The sequence below is a fragment of the Cucurbita pepo genome, chromosome 9, assembly GCF_057944985.1.
Source record: "Cucurbita pepo subsp. pepo isolate OVF chromosome 9, ASM5794498v1, whole genome shotgun sequence".
Classification (NCBI taxonomy): domain Eukaryota; kingdom Viridiplantae; phylum Streptophyta; class Magnoliopsida; order Cucurbitales; family Cucurbitaceae; genus Cucurbita; species Cucurbita pepo.
Genome location: NC_141806.1, coordinates 12,228,395 through 12,242,782, shown reverse-complemented (window position 1 = coordinate 12,242,782; position 14,388 = coordinate 12,228,395). Strand labels below are relative to the sequence as shown.

The 14,388-nt window shown below is 38.2% G+C and overlaps 3 protein-coding genes across 6 annotated transcripts; 2 read left to right on the top strand and 1 right to left on the bottom strand.

Annotated features, from left to right (window-relative positions):
* Positions 1 to 394: 394 nt before the first annotated feature.
* Positions 395 to 5,491, top strand: LOC147791324 (transcription initiation factor TFIID subunit, putative (DUF688)). Of its 4 annotated transcripts, none has more exons than XM_087126912.1 (5): positions 395 to 2,041; positions 2,120 to 3,034; positions 3,125 to 3,220; positions 3,322 to 3,398; positions 5,429 to 5,491. In XM_087126912.1, exons 1-3 carry the CDS (start codon positions 1,061 to 1,063, stop codon positions 3,185 to 3,187), a joined length of 1,959 nt encoding a protein of 652 aa, XP_086983038.1. In that variant the 5' UTR covers positions 395 to 1,060; the 3' UTR covers positions 3,188 to 3,220; positions 3,322 to 3,398; positions 5,429 to 5,491. The 4 variants fall into 4 exon arrangements, with proteins under 4 accessions (XP_086983038.1, XP_086983037.1, XP_086983036.1 ...); XM_087126911.1 differs by lacking the exon at positions 5,429 to 5,491 and adding an exon at positions 3,956 to 5,200; XM_087126910.1 differs by lacking the exon at positions 5,429 to 5,491 and adding an exon at positions 3,956 to 5,200 and having other exon boundaries at positions 3,314 to 3,398.
* Positions 5,492 to 5,711: 220 nt separating this feature from the next.
* LOC111801609 (protein MALE DISCOVERER 2) lies at positions 5,712 to 9,724 on the top strand. The gene is made up of 13 exons (XM_087126908.1): positions 5,712 to 5,847; positions 5,960 to 6,092; positions 6,358 to 6,429; positions 6,511 to 6,654; positions 6,747 to 6,890; positions 6,990 to 7,088; positions 7,189 to 7,250; positions 7,326 to 7,781; positions 7,878 to 8,068; positions 8,159 to 8,291; positions 8,381 to 8,538; positions 8,623 to 8,814; positions 8,907 to 9,724. The coding sequence occupies exons 1-13, from the start codon at positions 5,748 to 5,750 to the stop codon at positions 9,165 to 9,167; spliced, it is 2,145 nt and encodes a 714-aa protein (XP_086983034.1). The 5' UTR covers positions 5,712 to 5,747; the 3' UTR covers positions 9,168 to 9,724.
* Positions 9,725 to 11,295: 1,571 nt separating this feature from the next.
* On the bottom strand, positions 11,296 to 12,411 carry LOC111802133 (protein DELAY OF GERMINATION 1). Its single transcript, XM_023686400.2, has one exon. The coding sequence runs from the start codon at positions 12,364 to 12,366 to the stop codon at positions 11,647 to 11,649; it is 720 nt and encodes a 239-aa protein (XP_023542168.2). The 5' UTR covers positions 12,367 to 12,411; the 3' UTR covers positions 11,296 to 11,646.
* Between the last annotated feature and the right edge of the window lie 1,977 nt (positions 12,412 to 14,388).

Here is a 14,388-nt window from a genome sequence, read left to right as displayed (position 1 = left end):
AAAAATTTTACTATTCACATTTTATATATCATTTCTCTATGTAATTTCGAGAATATTAACCGTAAAGAAGATATTTTAATTTTTTTTAAAAAAAATTAAGAATATTAATGTTACTTTTTCATATTTTTGAAGACAGTTCTATCGTTAAATATTAAAAAAAAAAAAAAAAAAACAAACTTATTTTTTAAATATTTTAAAATTTTAAAAAAAAAAATATATATATATATATATTTGAAAGGAGGGTGTATTGGAAGGGTGCTTTTTAACGGTAATTTAAAGCTTTAAATGAAAGTAAATTCAATTATTCATTCTGTATTTGTATTGGAATGAATAAATGATCATACGAACGGCTCAAAATTGTAAACCGAAGGGAGAGTGATCGTACAAAGGTACGTGGAGCGCGCAGCCAACAAAGTGCGCTATCAATTCTTCTCTCTCCCGCTTTGCCTCCACTTTTCATCGGTCTTCTTAAGTTCCTCAACTGTATTTCTTCTTCTGATCCCACTAAGAGCTTTGAAAGCAGCGGGAGCCTGACAAATTGAAGCCACAATCGGCGTAAAGCAACATGAAGATGATACGCTCAATTTGGCGCACAATAAGTCACTGATTTCCTTTTAATTTACTTTCCCATTACTCATTTTCCCTTGCTACACGCCATCGTTTATCAACCCTTTTTTCTTGCTGGGTTCTCCTGTAAAAAGTGCTGCTGTTCTGTTTTCGTATGGGTTTAATTTGTGTTTGTTTTCGCGTTTTGATTAACTTTTGGGAGTTGTTACTGCACATTCTTATCTGGGGTTCGCTTAATTTTGGGGATATGGATGTTTGATTCATCGGAATTTCTGGATTACCCTCTTTCTCAAGTTTGTGGATGAATTTTCTTTCATATTAGATCATTGATTTGGGTTGTGTTTGACTGCTGAAGACTTGCAATCGTAGGCTAGCAAAAGGGTTTATCGGATTAGGTTTATTTGCGGTGTTAGTGAATCTTAGTGTCATATTCTTGCAGCCATACTTCAGTAGTTAAATTTTGTTCCCGTTGTTCTTGTTGGTTGGGGACGCAATGGAGGAAAGAAAACTCAATTTTAATGCACCTCTAATGTCTGTGAGGCGATTTTCCAAGGCATCAAGTTCTTTAGTTGAAGTGAATGAAAAGAAACCTGAAGATTCCCAGCTTAGTAGACGGAGTAGCTTTCGAGTTTCTCGACCGCCATTCAATTTAGAGGAAGTAACAGAACCAGTTGCAGTTCCCTTCCATTGGGAGCAAATTCCAGGAAGAGCTAAGAATGGTAGTGGCTCAGCTTCACCTGAGGTTCAGCTGCCTCCTGAGAGGACTTGTTCTAGTCCTGGACTTTCCTTTGGGAGGGCTTTGGAAATGGAAGCTTGTTATCAAAATGAGTGTGAAGCTAATTCTTCAAATGCCGTTGTTGTTGTTAGATTAGAGTCGACGAAAGCTAGTGAGACGAGGAGCTTGGTATCTGAGAATGATGATGATGATGATTTCTCTGATGCACGCGAGACACTGTCCCTCACTGGTTCATTCTCTATTAACAACTGTAGTGTGAGTGGTCTAAGTGGATACAACGGTCGAACTTTCCAAACAGATCCTCAAACTCGAGATTTCATGATGAGTCGCTTCTTACCTGCTGCCAAGGCAATGGTTTTGGAGCCTGCTAAGTATTCCTTAAAGAAGCAACCTATAGCAATTGAGCAACGTAGGCAAGTTAAGACGATGCCATCTGAGAATAGGAGGATGTCTCCGCTTAAACAACTCGAGTCTACCCTGTTACTTCGGTATTGCAGAGATGAAGTACATGAAGTAGATGGAGAAAGTGACTCTGTGGATGATGAATATGACAATCCAGGTAATATATCAGCTAGAGGTTGTGGTCTAATACCCAATATATGCTTCAAAAACGCTTTGGGCTTTCTTAGTCCTGTGCCCGGGATGAGAATCAGGACGGAGTCGCCCATTTCTATCACTAATGAAGTTAGGGAATCGAGCAGAACAATGCATCATTCACATAGCCAAAAGATCAACAAGGTTACTCTTCATTTAATTTTGTTCTTCCCATTTGCTTCCTATACAAGTATAATTGCTGATAAATTTTACTTCTTACAGCATGCTTGGGATGCTGCTGGATCACCTGAGCTGCAGGAGGTAAAAAATAAGTGGATTGGTGAACCAAAACATTTTCCTTCCTCCACCGACCTGCAAATGAGAGGTACGTCTTCTCCCTTTAGGCATTCGAGGATGGCTTCTCCCTTCCGGAATGAAGCATCATGGTCTCCTAGTAGAAAGCAGTCGCTTGTAGCTCCTAAAGACGTTGAGACTATCTCCAACTTTAAAGGTAAGACTAACGTTCGTGATAGACGATCCATTCAAGCAACTAAACATAGAGCTGACACGGCGAGTGCCCTGATTGAGAAGACACTCTACATAGATACTGCAAGCGTTGTTGAACTAACTCCTCCAATGAATTCAAGCCTTTTGGATGCCAATGAAATGGTTGATCATGCTAGTTGGAACAATGAAACAACAATTGAGACCAGAGTGACAGAAGAAACTATCACTGTAGAACCTTCTTTCCCATTAGTAAAGTGCTTAACTTTGATTGAAGACGGGAAGCGGGAGCGTGAAGCCGCAGAATCTACAAACAAAGACGCCATTGATGATGACTCCAAAATGGGACATGGACTTTACAAAGAAGATCTTTCTGGATACTCTAATGTGGGCTCTGCTGATCAAGATGAATACTCTACGGCCAATTCTCAGCTAGTAAAAGTAGAAGATCCGGCAAGTGTCGAAGTAACTTCTGTGATATCTTCTCAACCTCCACCTCTACCAAAGTCGCCTTCTGAGTCTTGGCTCTGGTGTACACTCCCTTCGGTTTCCTCGAAAAAGTTACTTGCTGGATCAAATCTTGGAAACAAGTTGTATCACAAGCTGCAGTGTCCTAGGACATCAGCCAGCACCAAGTGGGAAACCATTGTAAAATCTACAAATTCGCATCACGATCATGTTCGATACTCCGAGGTAATGTCATGAACTTTCAAACATATATGGTAACAACTTCGTTGCTTCCAAAGAAACCGACTAATTCTCTTTGTTTATCGGTCTTTTCAGGAATTAAATTCTCCTGTTTCACAGCACTCAACAGCAGAGAATTTCAACACTCAGGTTGATTGATTGGATTTGTGTAAAAGTTCATACATTAGCATGGTTTGTACTTCCTTTCCTCAAATTTTTTTGAACAAGTTAGGAGACGATTTGAGCCTCCCTTTTCCTTTTATGTCTTCTGATCTTTATGTGAAGACATGTAGGGGCATAGCGGAGGAAACATTCATATTCACAGAATGAATTCTGTATACAGCAGCCTAGGAATCAACATAAATGTGAGGTAATTGCACTGTATATTTGAAGTAAAAAGTTATATATTTTATGAATTTCTGAGAATGAAAGTTTCTTCATAAACTGTTGTTTGAGCCCTCTTTTTCTCTGTCACTCTCAAGCATTTTCATTCACTTTTTAACAGTCATAGCCATCTACCCTTCAAAAGTAATGCCTTTTAACATCAATGTCTACGTTTCTCTGAACCCAGCAATATAAAATTTGAGTTTTTCAACCCATGATTCAAGCAAGAAAATCAAGGATTATTTAAATGATAGGAAGGTTTACATATAAGTATTCAGAAAAGTTGAGTTTGAAAGCTCAATAATGAATTCTTAACTACAGAGACGTGTAGATTTTGGATAGAGACATAACAGGATGCTATATCTTTTCTTTTTTCTTTCTTTCTTGCACTGCAACCTTCAAAGTCAGGATCAAGAAAACGAATTCAAATGGGTTTAATTTTTTCTTTTTCTTTTCTTGATTGAGCACTTAGTTTCGTTACATCAAGTTTCTGACTTTGATTGTATTTGTGACATCAATAACCTGTCTTTTTCTTATCTTCAGAGCTCTGGGTTTTGGTAAGCCTGATAGAGACAAACAACAAGCCCGGAATTACTAGAGCCAAAAGTTTGACTTAATGTTCTTGAATGACAACCTTCCAGCAGCCTATCCAACTTTCAAATATGCTTTAGAATTACAGTTTCGTTTGACACGATTCACACTCTGTTTTTTACAGCTCTGATAAAGGGAAAAAGGTGTAACTTTTTCCCGGTTCTGGAAGATGGGTCCTATAGAAAAAACAAACCCAATACACGATTCTCAACCCTTCATTTATAGCTCTGATAAAAGGGGAAAAAAAGGTGTAATTTTTGGAGATGGGGTTTGCTCTGTTTTGGTTTTTCTTGAGAAAACGAACAGAAAAAATGGGAATGTAGAGGTGGCAAAATCACAGTCGTTGGACGAAAGTCCTAGATAATCTATCGAGGGAATATAGTAAGTTTGCTGTGAAATGAAGATTGATTGGGTAAGAGAGAGGGAGAGAGAGAGGCAGGCACGAAAAGAAGGGAAGGAAGGAGAGAGAAAGGAAGGCTTGGTCAACGGAACAAATTAAATTAAAAATAAGAAGATGAAGATGAAAGCGCGTCCGTTTACGACGGAAATGGGGACCCTCTAAGCCACTCATCATCGATTTCCACTCTCTCTCTCTGTCTCTCTCTCTCTGTCTCTGTGCCGCCGAATGACAGAAACGGATAGTGTTTTCAACTCTCAACGGTTTAACCACGCCACATCCAAAGAAATTAATATTGTCCCTCTTAATTATATATAATTATTCACTAATTTTGATGATTTTTTTTTACGAAAAAAAATCCATCCCGGCTTGGTGCAAAGGGATTGGAGAGAGAAAGGTGGAGGAGAAAGGGAAAACAAGAAGCTGGTAAGGAGAGAGAAACAGAAGACAGAAAAACAGAGAGACAGAAAAACAGAGAGACGGAAACAGAAACAGAGACCTGGTAGAGACCCAGAAGATGGTCGAAGAGAAAGTGCTCTGAGATCATCCTGAAGGGGCAGTAATAGAAAAATAAACCTTTCTTCATTATATTTCATCTCCTTCTTTCTTTTTCTTTGCTGCCTTTCGTCTCAACATTCCTTGTTTTTTTCTGTAGCTTAATAGATCCACCCACCTACGTTTCTTCTTCCTTACAAAGATTCATACCACATTCTCTTTGTGGGCTTCTAATTTTACATTTTCCCCCACATTTTGACGACCCTTATACAAAAAAACAAAAAACAAAAAAAGAAAAAGAATTTACATCTCGATCAGCATCCCATACGGACAGATTCTTCTGCACCTTTTTTTCTTCCCATTCTTCAAGGTATTTACTCATTCTTTCATTCGCTTCCTTTTGTATTTTATATTGTTTGCTTGCTTGATGAGGAGGGTATTCCCTTATTCTGAAAATTTTGTATGATCCATTGTTCTGTTGATCTTATTTTGTGAAATCTCTGACGCTTGAGCTTAGATTGGATTATATTCAGGGATTTCTGTGGATTTAGTCTTGCTGAGCTGGGTAATGAACTTCTTACCGGAAAAGGGATTGTGGAACTGATTTAAGAATCAAAGATGAGGAATCCTTATACGGTTGCTGGTCCTGGCAGCCCTTTTGAATTCAAATGCAATTGTAACATAGGTTTTTTCTTAGCTTAGCCTAATTCCATACGAAGTTCCAATCGATATTCGTTTCTGGTTACGAGTGTTTGCAACGAGGTCGTTTGTATAGAAAACCCTGGCGATTTTGTGTAGTCTGTTGCATAGCTCTGCGGCTATTGGCCTCTGCTGCATTGTGATCACCAAGCGATGGGGGATGGATGTATCCCGATAGCATTTCGGTTCTCAACTTTCTTAGCTTTGATTGGTGTTTTCGGTATTGAAGTTTGTTTCTCACTTAATGATGAAGGTAAATCTTGTTTTTGTACCTTTTCTTTACCTTTTCTTTGTTTTTCCCCCTCACAAATTGAGATTAATTTCATGTCTATGCCTTGTGGATGATTTCATTGTCGCGAGTTTAGGATTGGCGTTGTTGGCATTCCGTTCTCAAGTAACTTATGATCCTCATGATGCTTTGGATGATTGGAATCCAAATGAGAATGATCCTTGCAGATGGTCTCGTATTCATTGCGTTGGTGGTGAAGTCCACACCCTGTATGCTCTCCATTTTCAACAATCTTGTTATACTTAATATAGCTCTTTAAAATAACCCCATGGATGATTTTATTCATGGTGCTGAGTTTCAATAGTACTGTGTTTCGTTTCGTTTCGTTTCGTTTTGAGCTCGATAACTATGGGTGGGTGGATTCAAATCTTTGTTTAGGTTGACGATAATGCTATGTTGTGGTTAGGTAGATTATGTCTTTTGTTTATTCCATGTGATAGTGAAATTTTGACGTTTCATCTCGACATCTCGTAGGAATCTGAGTGGCCTTATGTTAAAAGGGACTCTGACCCCAGAACTCGGGAGACTTATTCATTTACGATCGCTGTAAGCTTTTGTGTTACTATCATTAAGTGATTCTTTTAAAGAACTTGGCCCATTAACTTAAAACTCTTTATGCATTGACAGTATTCTCTATAAGAATGGTTTCTATGGCACCATTCCTCGTGAAATCGAAGGACTAACACATTTGGAGTTGTTGGATTTGAGGGAAAATAACTTTAGTGGAACAATTCCTGCAGAAATAAGCAGGATCTCCAATCTAAAATACTTGTAAGCTTTAACGTCAACACATAGTTTTTATATCGAGAGTTCGCCCAAACTCCGCATCACGGACTGATTTTGTTCTCTGTTCATAATCTCAGGTTCCTTTGTGACAATGAATTTGAAGGCAGTGTCCCATCAGAGCTTCAGAATCTCAGCTCTCTGTACGAATTACAGTTCGATGATAACCTTGTATTTTTATGGGATGTTGAAGGTGGCAGTGTAAATAGAAAGCATGGGCACTGGTATGAACTCTCATTCAAATGACTTTTTCTTATACTTGTCGAACGTTCATTGAAAGTCTTCGACGTGTTAACATTTTATCTGCTCCTTTAATGGGGTAGCATCTGGCAGAGAAATCCCATCTATATGAAAAGTTTAGATACATCTGCAAGTGAAGATAACGCATACGTTCGATACCTCAGCACCATGCCAAACTCACTGTACGTAATAGAACACGATTCGTCTTTTAACTCGCCCTTGCATTGTTATAGCAGAAACGTTTCTTGTTCGATTGTTGAAATTGTTTGTTTCTCTTTCAAGGCTCAAGCTTGAGAAGGACTCTCAGTCTGACCTTAAGGAAAATAACGATGATAATCTCCCTAGTGAGTTCAGAACTTTTGAAAACTTCCATTCTTGAAAGTGGGGAATGATTACTTATAAGATATGAATTTAAGCAGGTTCTGTTCCACAAGATGTGGATGACACTGTACAGAATCTTGTCAATACTCATCGGCGTAAGCTTCTCGATGAATCAACCAACCTTGCAGCTGTTCCTTCTAGCATTGTATTGCCCTCTTCGGACTCGGTCTATACTGTTACAAGTCCTAGAAGTAGTGGTACTTTCCCTGCTGTACCAAATAAACCTAAAAAGGAACCTCCTCCACCCGAACCAGCGCCTCTTTCCCAACCTCTACCAGAGAATACCTCATCGCAACCCTCGGATACACTGCCAACTCATGGAATTGATAATCCTTCTGGACATTTCTGGAAGTATGCAATCATAATTGGAGGTGTATCTTTATCACTTATTTTGGCTACCATAATCTTCTGCATGTGCCGAAGCCGAGGAGTCACGACTATTGGTCCTTGGAAGACTGGATTGAGTGGGCAGTTGCAGAAAGCATTCATTACAGGTATTTTGATTCATGAGTGCCAGAAAGCTATAACTACGCGTAGTTGGTTTACTTTTCGTGCCGAGGGGACTGAATTGTGTTCGTTTTTCTTACTAGGTGCACCGAAATTGAATCGACCAGAATTGGAAGTAGCCTGTGAGGATTTCAGCAACATTATTGACACTTTTGATTGTAGCACTATCTACAAAGGAACACTATCAAGTGGAGTAGAAATTGCTGTTGCATCAGTCTCAGTGACTTCCTCTAAGGATTGGTCAAAGAGTTCGGAGCAAACCTATCGGAAAAAGGTTTTCGTTTTCTTTTCCCTTCACCCTCTCCCTCGACGGATCTCGAAGATTCGACTAAAACCTTATTCCTCCAATTCGCTTTGGGTGCAGATCGATACATTGTCACGGATCAACCACAAGAATTTTGTTAATCTTCTTGGCTACTGTGAGGAGGAAGAACCCTTTACTAGGATGATGGTGTTCGAGTACGCTCCAAACGGAACTCTTTTCGAGCACCTGCACGGTAGAGAACGACTATGGAATGCAAGGCGTTTCAGTATTTGAGGCTCTAATTTATAATACTAACATAAATGTAACTCTTTTGTTGATCAGTTAAAGAAGTTGAACATCTTGACTGGGCTTCAAGGATGAGGATAATTATGGGAACAGCATATTGCCTTCAGTATATGCATCATGATCTAAATCCCCCAGTGGCACATACAAATCTCACATCAACAGCTATTTATTTAACTGATGATTATGCTGCCAAGGTACATATAAACACTCCCATTTGCCTGATTTGATCATAATTCGAAACCGTCGTTCATATCATATGATCTCCCATAATCCTGCAGATTGCAGAGATCATTTTCTTATCAAATGGGGTATCGAAATATAACAACACAGGCGACCACGACAACGAGCATTCTGAGTTACCGCCCCTCGCGGATCCAGAGTCAAACGTGTACAGTTTCGGAGTATTGTTGCTTGAAATCATCTCAGGAAAGCTGCCATACACAGAGGAACAAGGGCCCCTTGTGAACTGGGTAGGTTCAGAATATACTCCAAACGCTCAAGAAACTGAAACAACAACAACAACAACTCCTACTCAACTCTTATCTGTTTATAAACATTGCAGGCTTCAGAGTTTCTAAATGACAAGAGGAGTATAAGCTACATGATTGATCAAAGTCTGAAATCGTTCAAAAACAACGAGCTGGACGTGATCTGTGAGGTGATACAAGATTGCATCAAATCAGATCCAAGGATGAGACCAACAATGAAAGACATCGCTGCCAAACTAAGAGAAGTGATAGGATTGTCACCGGACCAATCCGTTCCAAGGCTTTCTCCCCTCTGGTGGGCTGAACTGGAGATCTTATCAGTGGAGGCTACTTGAAGAAGACGAAGACGATGACAACGACAACAACAACGACAAAGAAGAAAACAAAGAAGAAGAAGAAGAACAGCAGTGGCGTGTCTCCTTCTGTCTCCATTGTTGCAAGTATAGTATGTTTTTTTTTTTTTCTTTTTGTGTGTGTGTTAATATCTAAATACAAAGGATAGCCTGTTTCAAACTCTGGATCCTCCTCCTGCTCTCCCCTGTGCTGTTCATTTGCTTTGGTCTCTCAGCCTCATCAACACATGGAAACCCAACCCCTTTCTTGTTTTTCTTCTTTTCCCTTTTATTTTTCTGTTGTTTTGATGTAAGCAAAGCCCCTCACTATTCATTTGATTCAAATTCTTTTCCCACAATGTCTTATATAGCTTATGGCTGATATATCAGTAAGGGTGTGGATTTGGAGTTTGTGAAGTGGGGGATGCTTTTTGTTTTCCTTTTTCTTTGTTACTTACTTGGTTGTGTAATCTTTATTTTATCAAACTTTGGGATGTAACATTCTAATACACAAAAATACATCTCAAATGGAGTGAAATAATACATAAATTTGTTAAAAACTCCCCCCCTTTTACTAGATTTATTAGACAACCCCTCCAAGTTTTGCTGCTATACCCTCGTCCTTGTTTTTGTCGTTCTTGTCTTGGTCCTTGTCCTTGTCCTTGTGTTGTATCAACTTGTTTAGCTCGTTCCAACCCTTTTTTAAGTTATGTACATTACTTCTTTTGGCAGTGTTTTCTCCTGAACTCTCTGCTTACATTACACTGAATAGTCGATTATATGTATCCTTGTCTACTTTGCTCCATTTGTTTCAAAAATGTTTAGAACGTTCCCTGAGAATAGGAATGCGTTGGATGAAAGATTGAGATGTTGGTGACCTCGACGACGTGATAGTGATGAAAAAGTTGGCCTAGGTTAAGTTTGAATGAACTACGGTCTACTATATCAATATTTTCGTTCAACATTCTAATTGATATGTACTTTGAAGGTAGTTTTGAAACACTTTTGAAAGGTGAGAGTAATATTATTATGGTTGGAATAACAAGGGCAAGGGCAACTATTACAATTTTAAGGTTACCTATAGAGATGTTCATTTAACTTACGAGATCACAGCATGATAAGGAATTACTGCAAAAGAAGTAAGATTCGGATTACCTTGTTGGTCGAACATCTCGAAGCAATAACACTTATTTGAGATTCGAATCACTCCATAAGCAAGATTGATCATGTCAGGCTTGAATGACTGTAAACATGTCATCTAAACTACATAGAATTGCAAAGAAATTTATCTTGACTAAAAGAAATACATGCTCTTTTTACTGCATTTTCTAAGTTTCATTTACAAATATAACATATATGGCTCTATATAATTTCAAAATAAATATCGACTTTACTGAAGGCATTTTAAGAGTTTGTAACCTTAGCCACGGTATAAATGTAACTAAAAGGAAATAAAAAGTAGCAAAACTTAAATAATTAATGAAACACCGTAAATCTAGTTTTAAATTATCCATCGTAGATTTGTAACCATTTAAGAATAAATGAAACCGCAGTTGAAGTATCTTGAAGTCTTTGTTGCATAAATGAAACTTGATTCGTCTTAATATGCATTAATATTGCATGATTGAGATGTCTTGGTTCATATTATAGCGTGTGAGAAATGACCATATAAACAGGAAACGAGAGAGGGAGTATGATAGATTTCTCTCTATTAGCTAAACGACTCGTCCACTTTAGCTTTTAGCTAACGTGGAGAAACCTCTCCTCTCTCTCTCATTCATTATTTAAATTCTCCACTCATCAGAACTGGGCCGGCCCAAAACGCTCCATCCTCATAGTAACTGGGCCGGCCCATCTAAGCCTGTTTAAAAAGACTAGGTCCAGCCCAAAACGCTCCATCCTCATAGTAAGTGGGCCGGCCCATCTAAGCCTGTTTAAAAAGACTAGGTCAAGCCCAAAACGCTCCAATACAAAGGTTTAGAATAAAGTCCAAATCCACTTTTAAGGATAATATAGTATATAGTATAAATTAAATGATATTTTAAATATTAATTATATGAAATTTATAACATAATATACATACTATTACAACGGTCAAAACAGTCCTAAGAGAGTCGAAAATGGTAAGAAATCATCCAAAAGTCCAACTCGAGCTAAATAAGTTCCTTAAGAGTCAACATGGAGTCGAAGAGAGCCTCACTACCTAGATGGAGCCAACACGAGCCAACATCATAGGATAGACTCGATTTTTAAGTTCCACTTTACATATGTGTGTGCATTCTTCGACCCCAAATCACCCCGATCAAAAGACTTCAAAACCAAGTCGGTGTTGGCAAATGGACAAGCCCATATGTCATAATAATTAATGTGCAAGAACCCACCGTTTACTAAGAACACAACCAAACAAGTTCTTCCCACAACAACAACAACAACAAAAGTAAGAAGAAATCAAAACAAACACCAAAATGTATGTAAATTAAAATCAACATCTTCTTCCATGCCTCTCATCTCGGCGTTTCCCCCATTGATGCAACGAGAGTTGAAGCTTCTTACTCGCCACCAAAAACTCCACCGCCTGAACCGGCTCCAAAATCTCCATAACCTCCTTAATCGTCTTCAACCTCAACTCATCCGCCTTCTCCATCATCCTCCTCATCTCCCTCTCATGCTCCTTCAAAGCCCTCTCCGCCGCCTCCCCCACCTCCTCCCCCATCCCCTCCATCTCATTCACAATCACCGCAATCGGCTCATCCGCCGGCTCCTCCTGACAGCTCGCCATCTCCCTCCCCTGCCTCTCCTCTGCTCGCACCGTCCTCATATGCAGCCCATTCACACGCACCATCTGACTCGCCGACAAATTCCCCACACGGAGATGATGGTGGTTCCCACTCTCCCCTCTAATCCCTTCCAACCACTCGCCCAACCTCGCATCCACTTCACACCCACTTAACGCATACAACAACCGTATGAAAATCGACGGCCGACACCCTGCAATCCAGAGCAAGGAATTCTCTAAAGACGTGCACCATGTGGGTGCGAAGAATGGGAAGGCGTCCTCCTCCGCCAGGCGCCTGCGATTGGTTATGTAATCCTCGAAGTGCGCGAGGCAATTGCGGATGAGGGTTCTGGATTGGTCGTCGTTGTGGGTGGTGTTGTGAAGGGATTCGAGGAGGAGGGTTAGGTCTTGGTGCTGGAGTTGCATCCATTCTTGGAAGCAGCAGCGGGAGCGGTGCTGGTGCGTGGCTTCGAGGGCTTCACCGTTGTCGTTGTTGGCACTACTGCTGCTGCTGCTCTCCATGGGCTGTCGCTGGGTCTTTTTTTATTCCATGCGGTCTGCAAATTTATAGGCTCGAACCCATGACCATGAATTAAAATGCTCTGTTCTTGGGTATTTGGGATTTGCAGTGTACCATCATTATTATTATTATTATTTTTTTTTTTCTTTTTGGTATTATTTGTTGGCCGTGTTTATCGAAATAATATAGAAGGCGGTGAAAGCCTATAGCGTTGCTGCTTCATAAACCTCCACCTATATATATATATATATATATATATATATATATATATATATATATATATATATATAAGATAAAGCTTGCAATTTGACGGCCACGTTGACGAGGAATCTGCCCGTTGCGCACTGCCCACAACCCAGCCCACCGCTTTCTTCAAATTTTGTGTCGAAAGGGTCACTAGTAGATACATGTGTTAAAGGGTCACTTGTACATGTACAGATGCATGTATAAATTATGAATAGATACATGTGTTGAATGGTCACTTGTACATGTACAGATACCAAATTCTACCAAATTTTCAAATTTCTTTTCTGTCAAACAATTCTACCAAATTATTCTGTTGTGACAACCTGGTTCTTGGTTGGTTGGTTGGATTTTTTTTAAATTATTTATTTTTTTTAAAATTAAATTTTTTATTAAACAATAAATTTAAGATACAATATTGAACTGGTTTGTTTAGATATTTGAATTATTTATTTTTAAATATTGAATTAATATTTATTACTCTATTTTAATATATATTTTGAAAAGTTAATTCTATAAATATTATAAAATAAAATGAGTTTAATTAATAAAAAATACTCTTAAAAATCTAAGAAATACCATTTCAACTTCCGGTAAAGTTTTAAGAATATCTAATAATAGATGGAAATAGTAATATTTTATTTCAAAAATACCTTTAAATTTAAGGTTATTACTCTATTTTAATATAACTTATTTGTTCGATATTTAAAGATTCTATTGTCATGGCTAAGTTTAGGGCATGACTCTGTTACCGATCTCTCATGGCTAAGTTTAGAGCATAACTTAACTCTGATACCATGTTAGGAATCACCGATCTCCACAATTGCGAGCCTCAAAGGTGTAGTCAAAAGTGACTAAAAGTGTCGATAAGAGGGTATACTTTGTTCGAGGGCTCTAGAGAAAGGAGTCGAGCCTCGATTAAGGAGAGGTTGTTCGAGAGCTCCATAAGCCTCAAAGAAGGCTTCTAATATACTTTGTTCGAGGGGAGGATGGTTGAAGATTATTATTGGGAGTGAGTCCCACATCGGCTAATTTAGTGGAAGATCATGGGTTTACAAGTGATGAATACTATCTCTATTAGTATGAGGCCTTTTGGGGAAGCCCAAAACAAAACCGTGAGAGCTTATACGAATATCATACTATCGTGGAGAGTCGTATAAATATTTTTATGCCGGACTCGAGCTCACGTACGTAATAAAAATATAATTTATTTGAATAAAGTTTAATAAATGGATTTGAATGGTATGAATTTGTTACATAAATATGTGGTTGAATTGAAGAAGAAGTTTCCACAGGGTGTGTGACACTTATGATGCTCCTCGTATCTACGCCGCTGTCTCTTGTCCAATCAACCACCCACCCCCACGTTCACGCCACCTCATTTTTGTTCTTATTAATTTTAATTTATCTATCTTTAAACTAAATAATTTGATACATTCAAATATATATATATATATATATATATATATATATATATATATATATATTAAATTATTAAAATAACTTAAATTTGCTAATAATTTTTAAATTTAATAAAGATACATTTTTATTATTTTATTTTATTTCATGATTAAAAATAAAATTTTAGATTTTGAAATGTAATTTGTCAAAATATATATTAAAATTGAATAGTGAATCTTAAATAATATCTGAAATTAAATAAATAAATGTTTCAATTATTAATC

Excerpts from the sequence above, each read along its gene's own strand:
- LOC147791324 (XM_087126912.1), top strand. The coding sequence starts at position 1,061 with ATGGAGGAAAGAAAACTCAATTTTAATGCACCTCTAATGTCTGTGAGG. Across the intron at positions 2,042-2,119 it reads ATAGCCAAAAGATCAACAAG|CATGCTTGGGATGCTGCTGG; the intron begins GTTACTCTTCAT and ends TACTTCTTACAG. Across the intron at positions 3,035-3,124 it reads ATCATGTTCGATACTCCGAG|GAATTAAATTCTCCTGTTTC; the intron begins GTAATGTCATGA and ends CGGTCTTTTCAG.
- LOC111801609 (XM_087126908.1), top strand. The coding sequence starts at position 5,748 with ATGGGGGATGGATGTATCCCGATAGCATTTCGGTTCTCAACTTTCTTA. Across the intron at positions 6,093-6,357 it reads GGTGGTGAAGTCCACACCCT|GAATCTGAGTGGCCTTATGT; the intron begins GTATGCTCTCCA and ends GACATCTCGTAG. Across the intron at positions 7,251-7,325 it reads TAACGATGATAATCTCCCTA|GTTCTGTTCCACAAGATGTG; the intron begins GTGAGTTCAGAA and ends GAATTTAAGCAG.
- LOC111802133 (XM_023686400.2), bottom strand. The coding sequence starts at position 12,366 with ATGCAACTCCAGCACCAAGACCTAACCCTCCTCCTCGAATCCCTTCAC.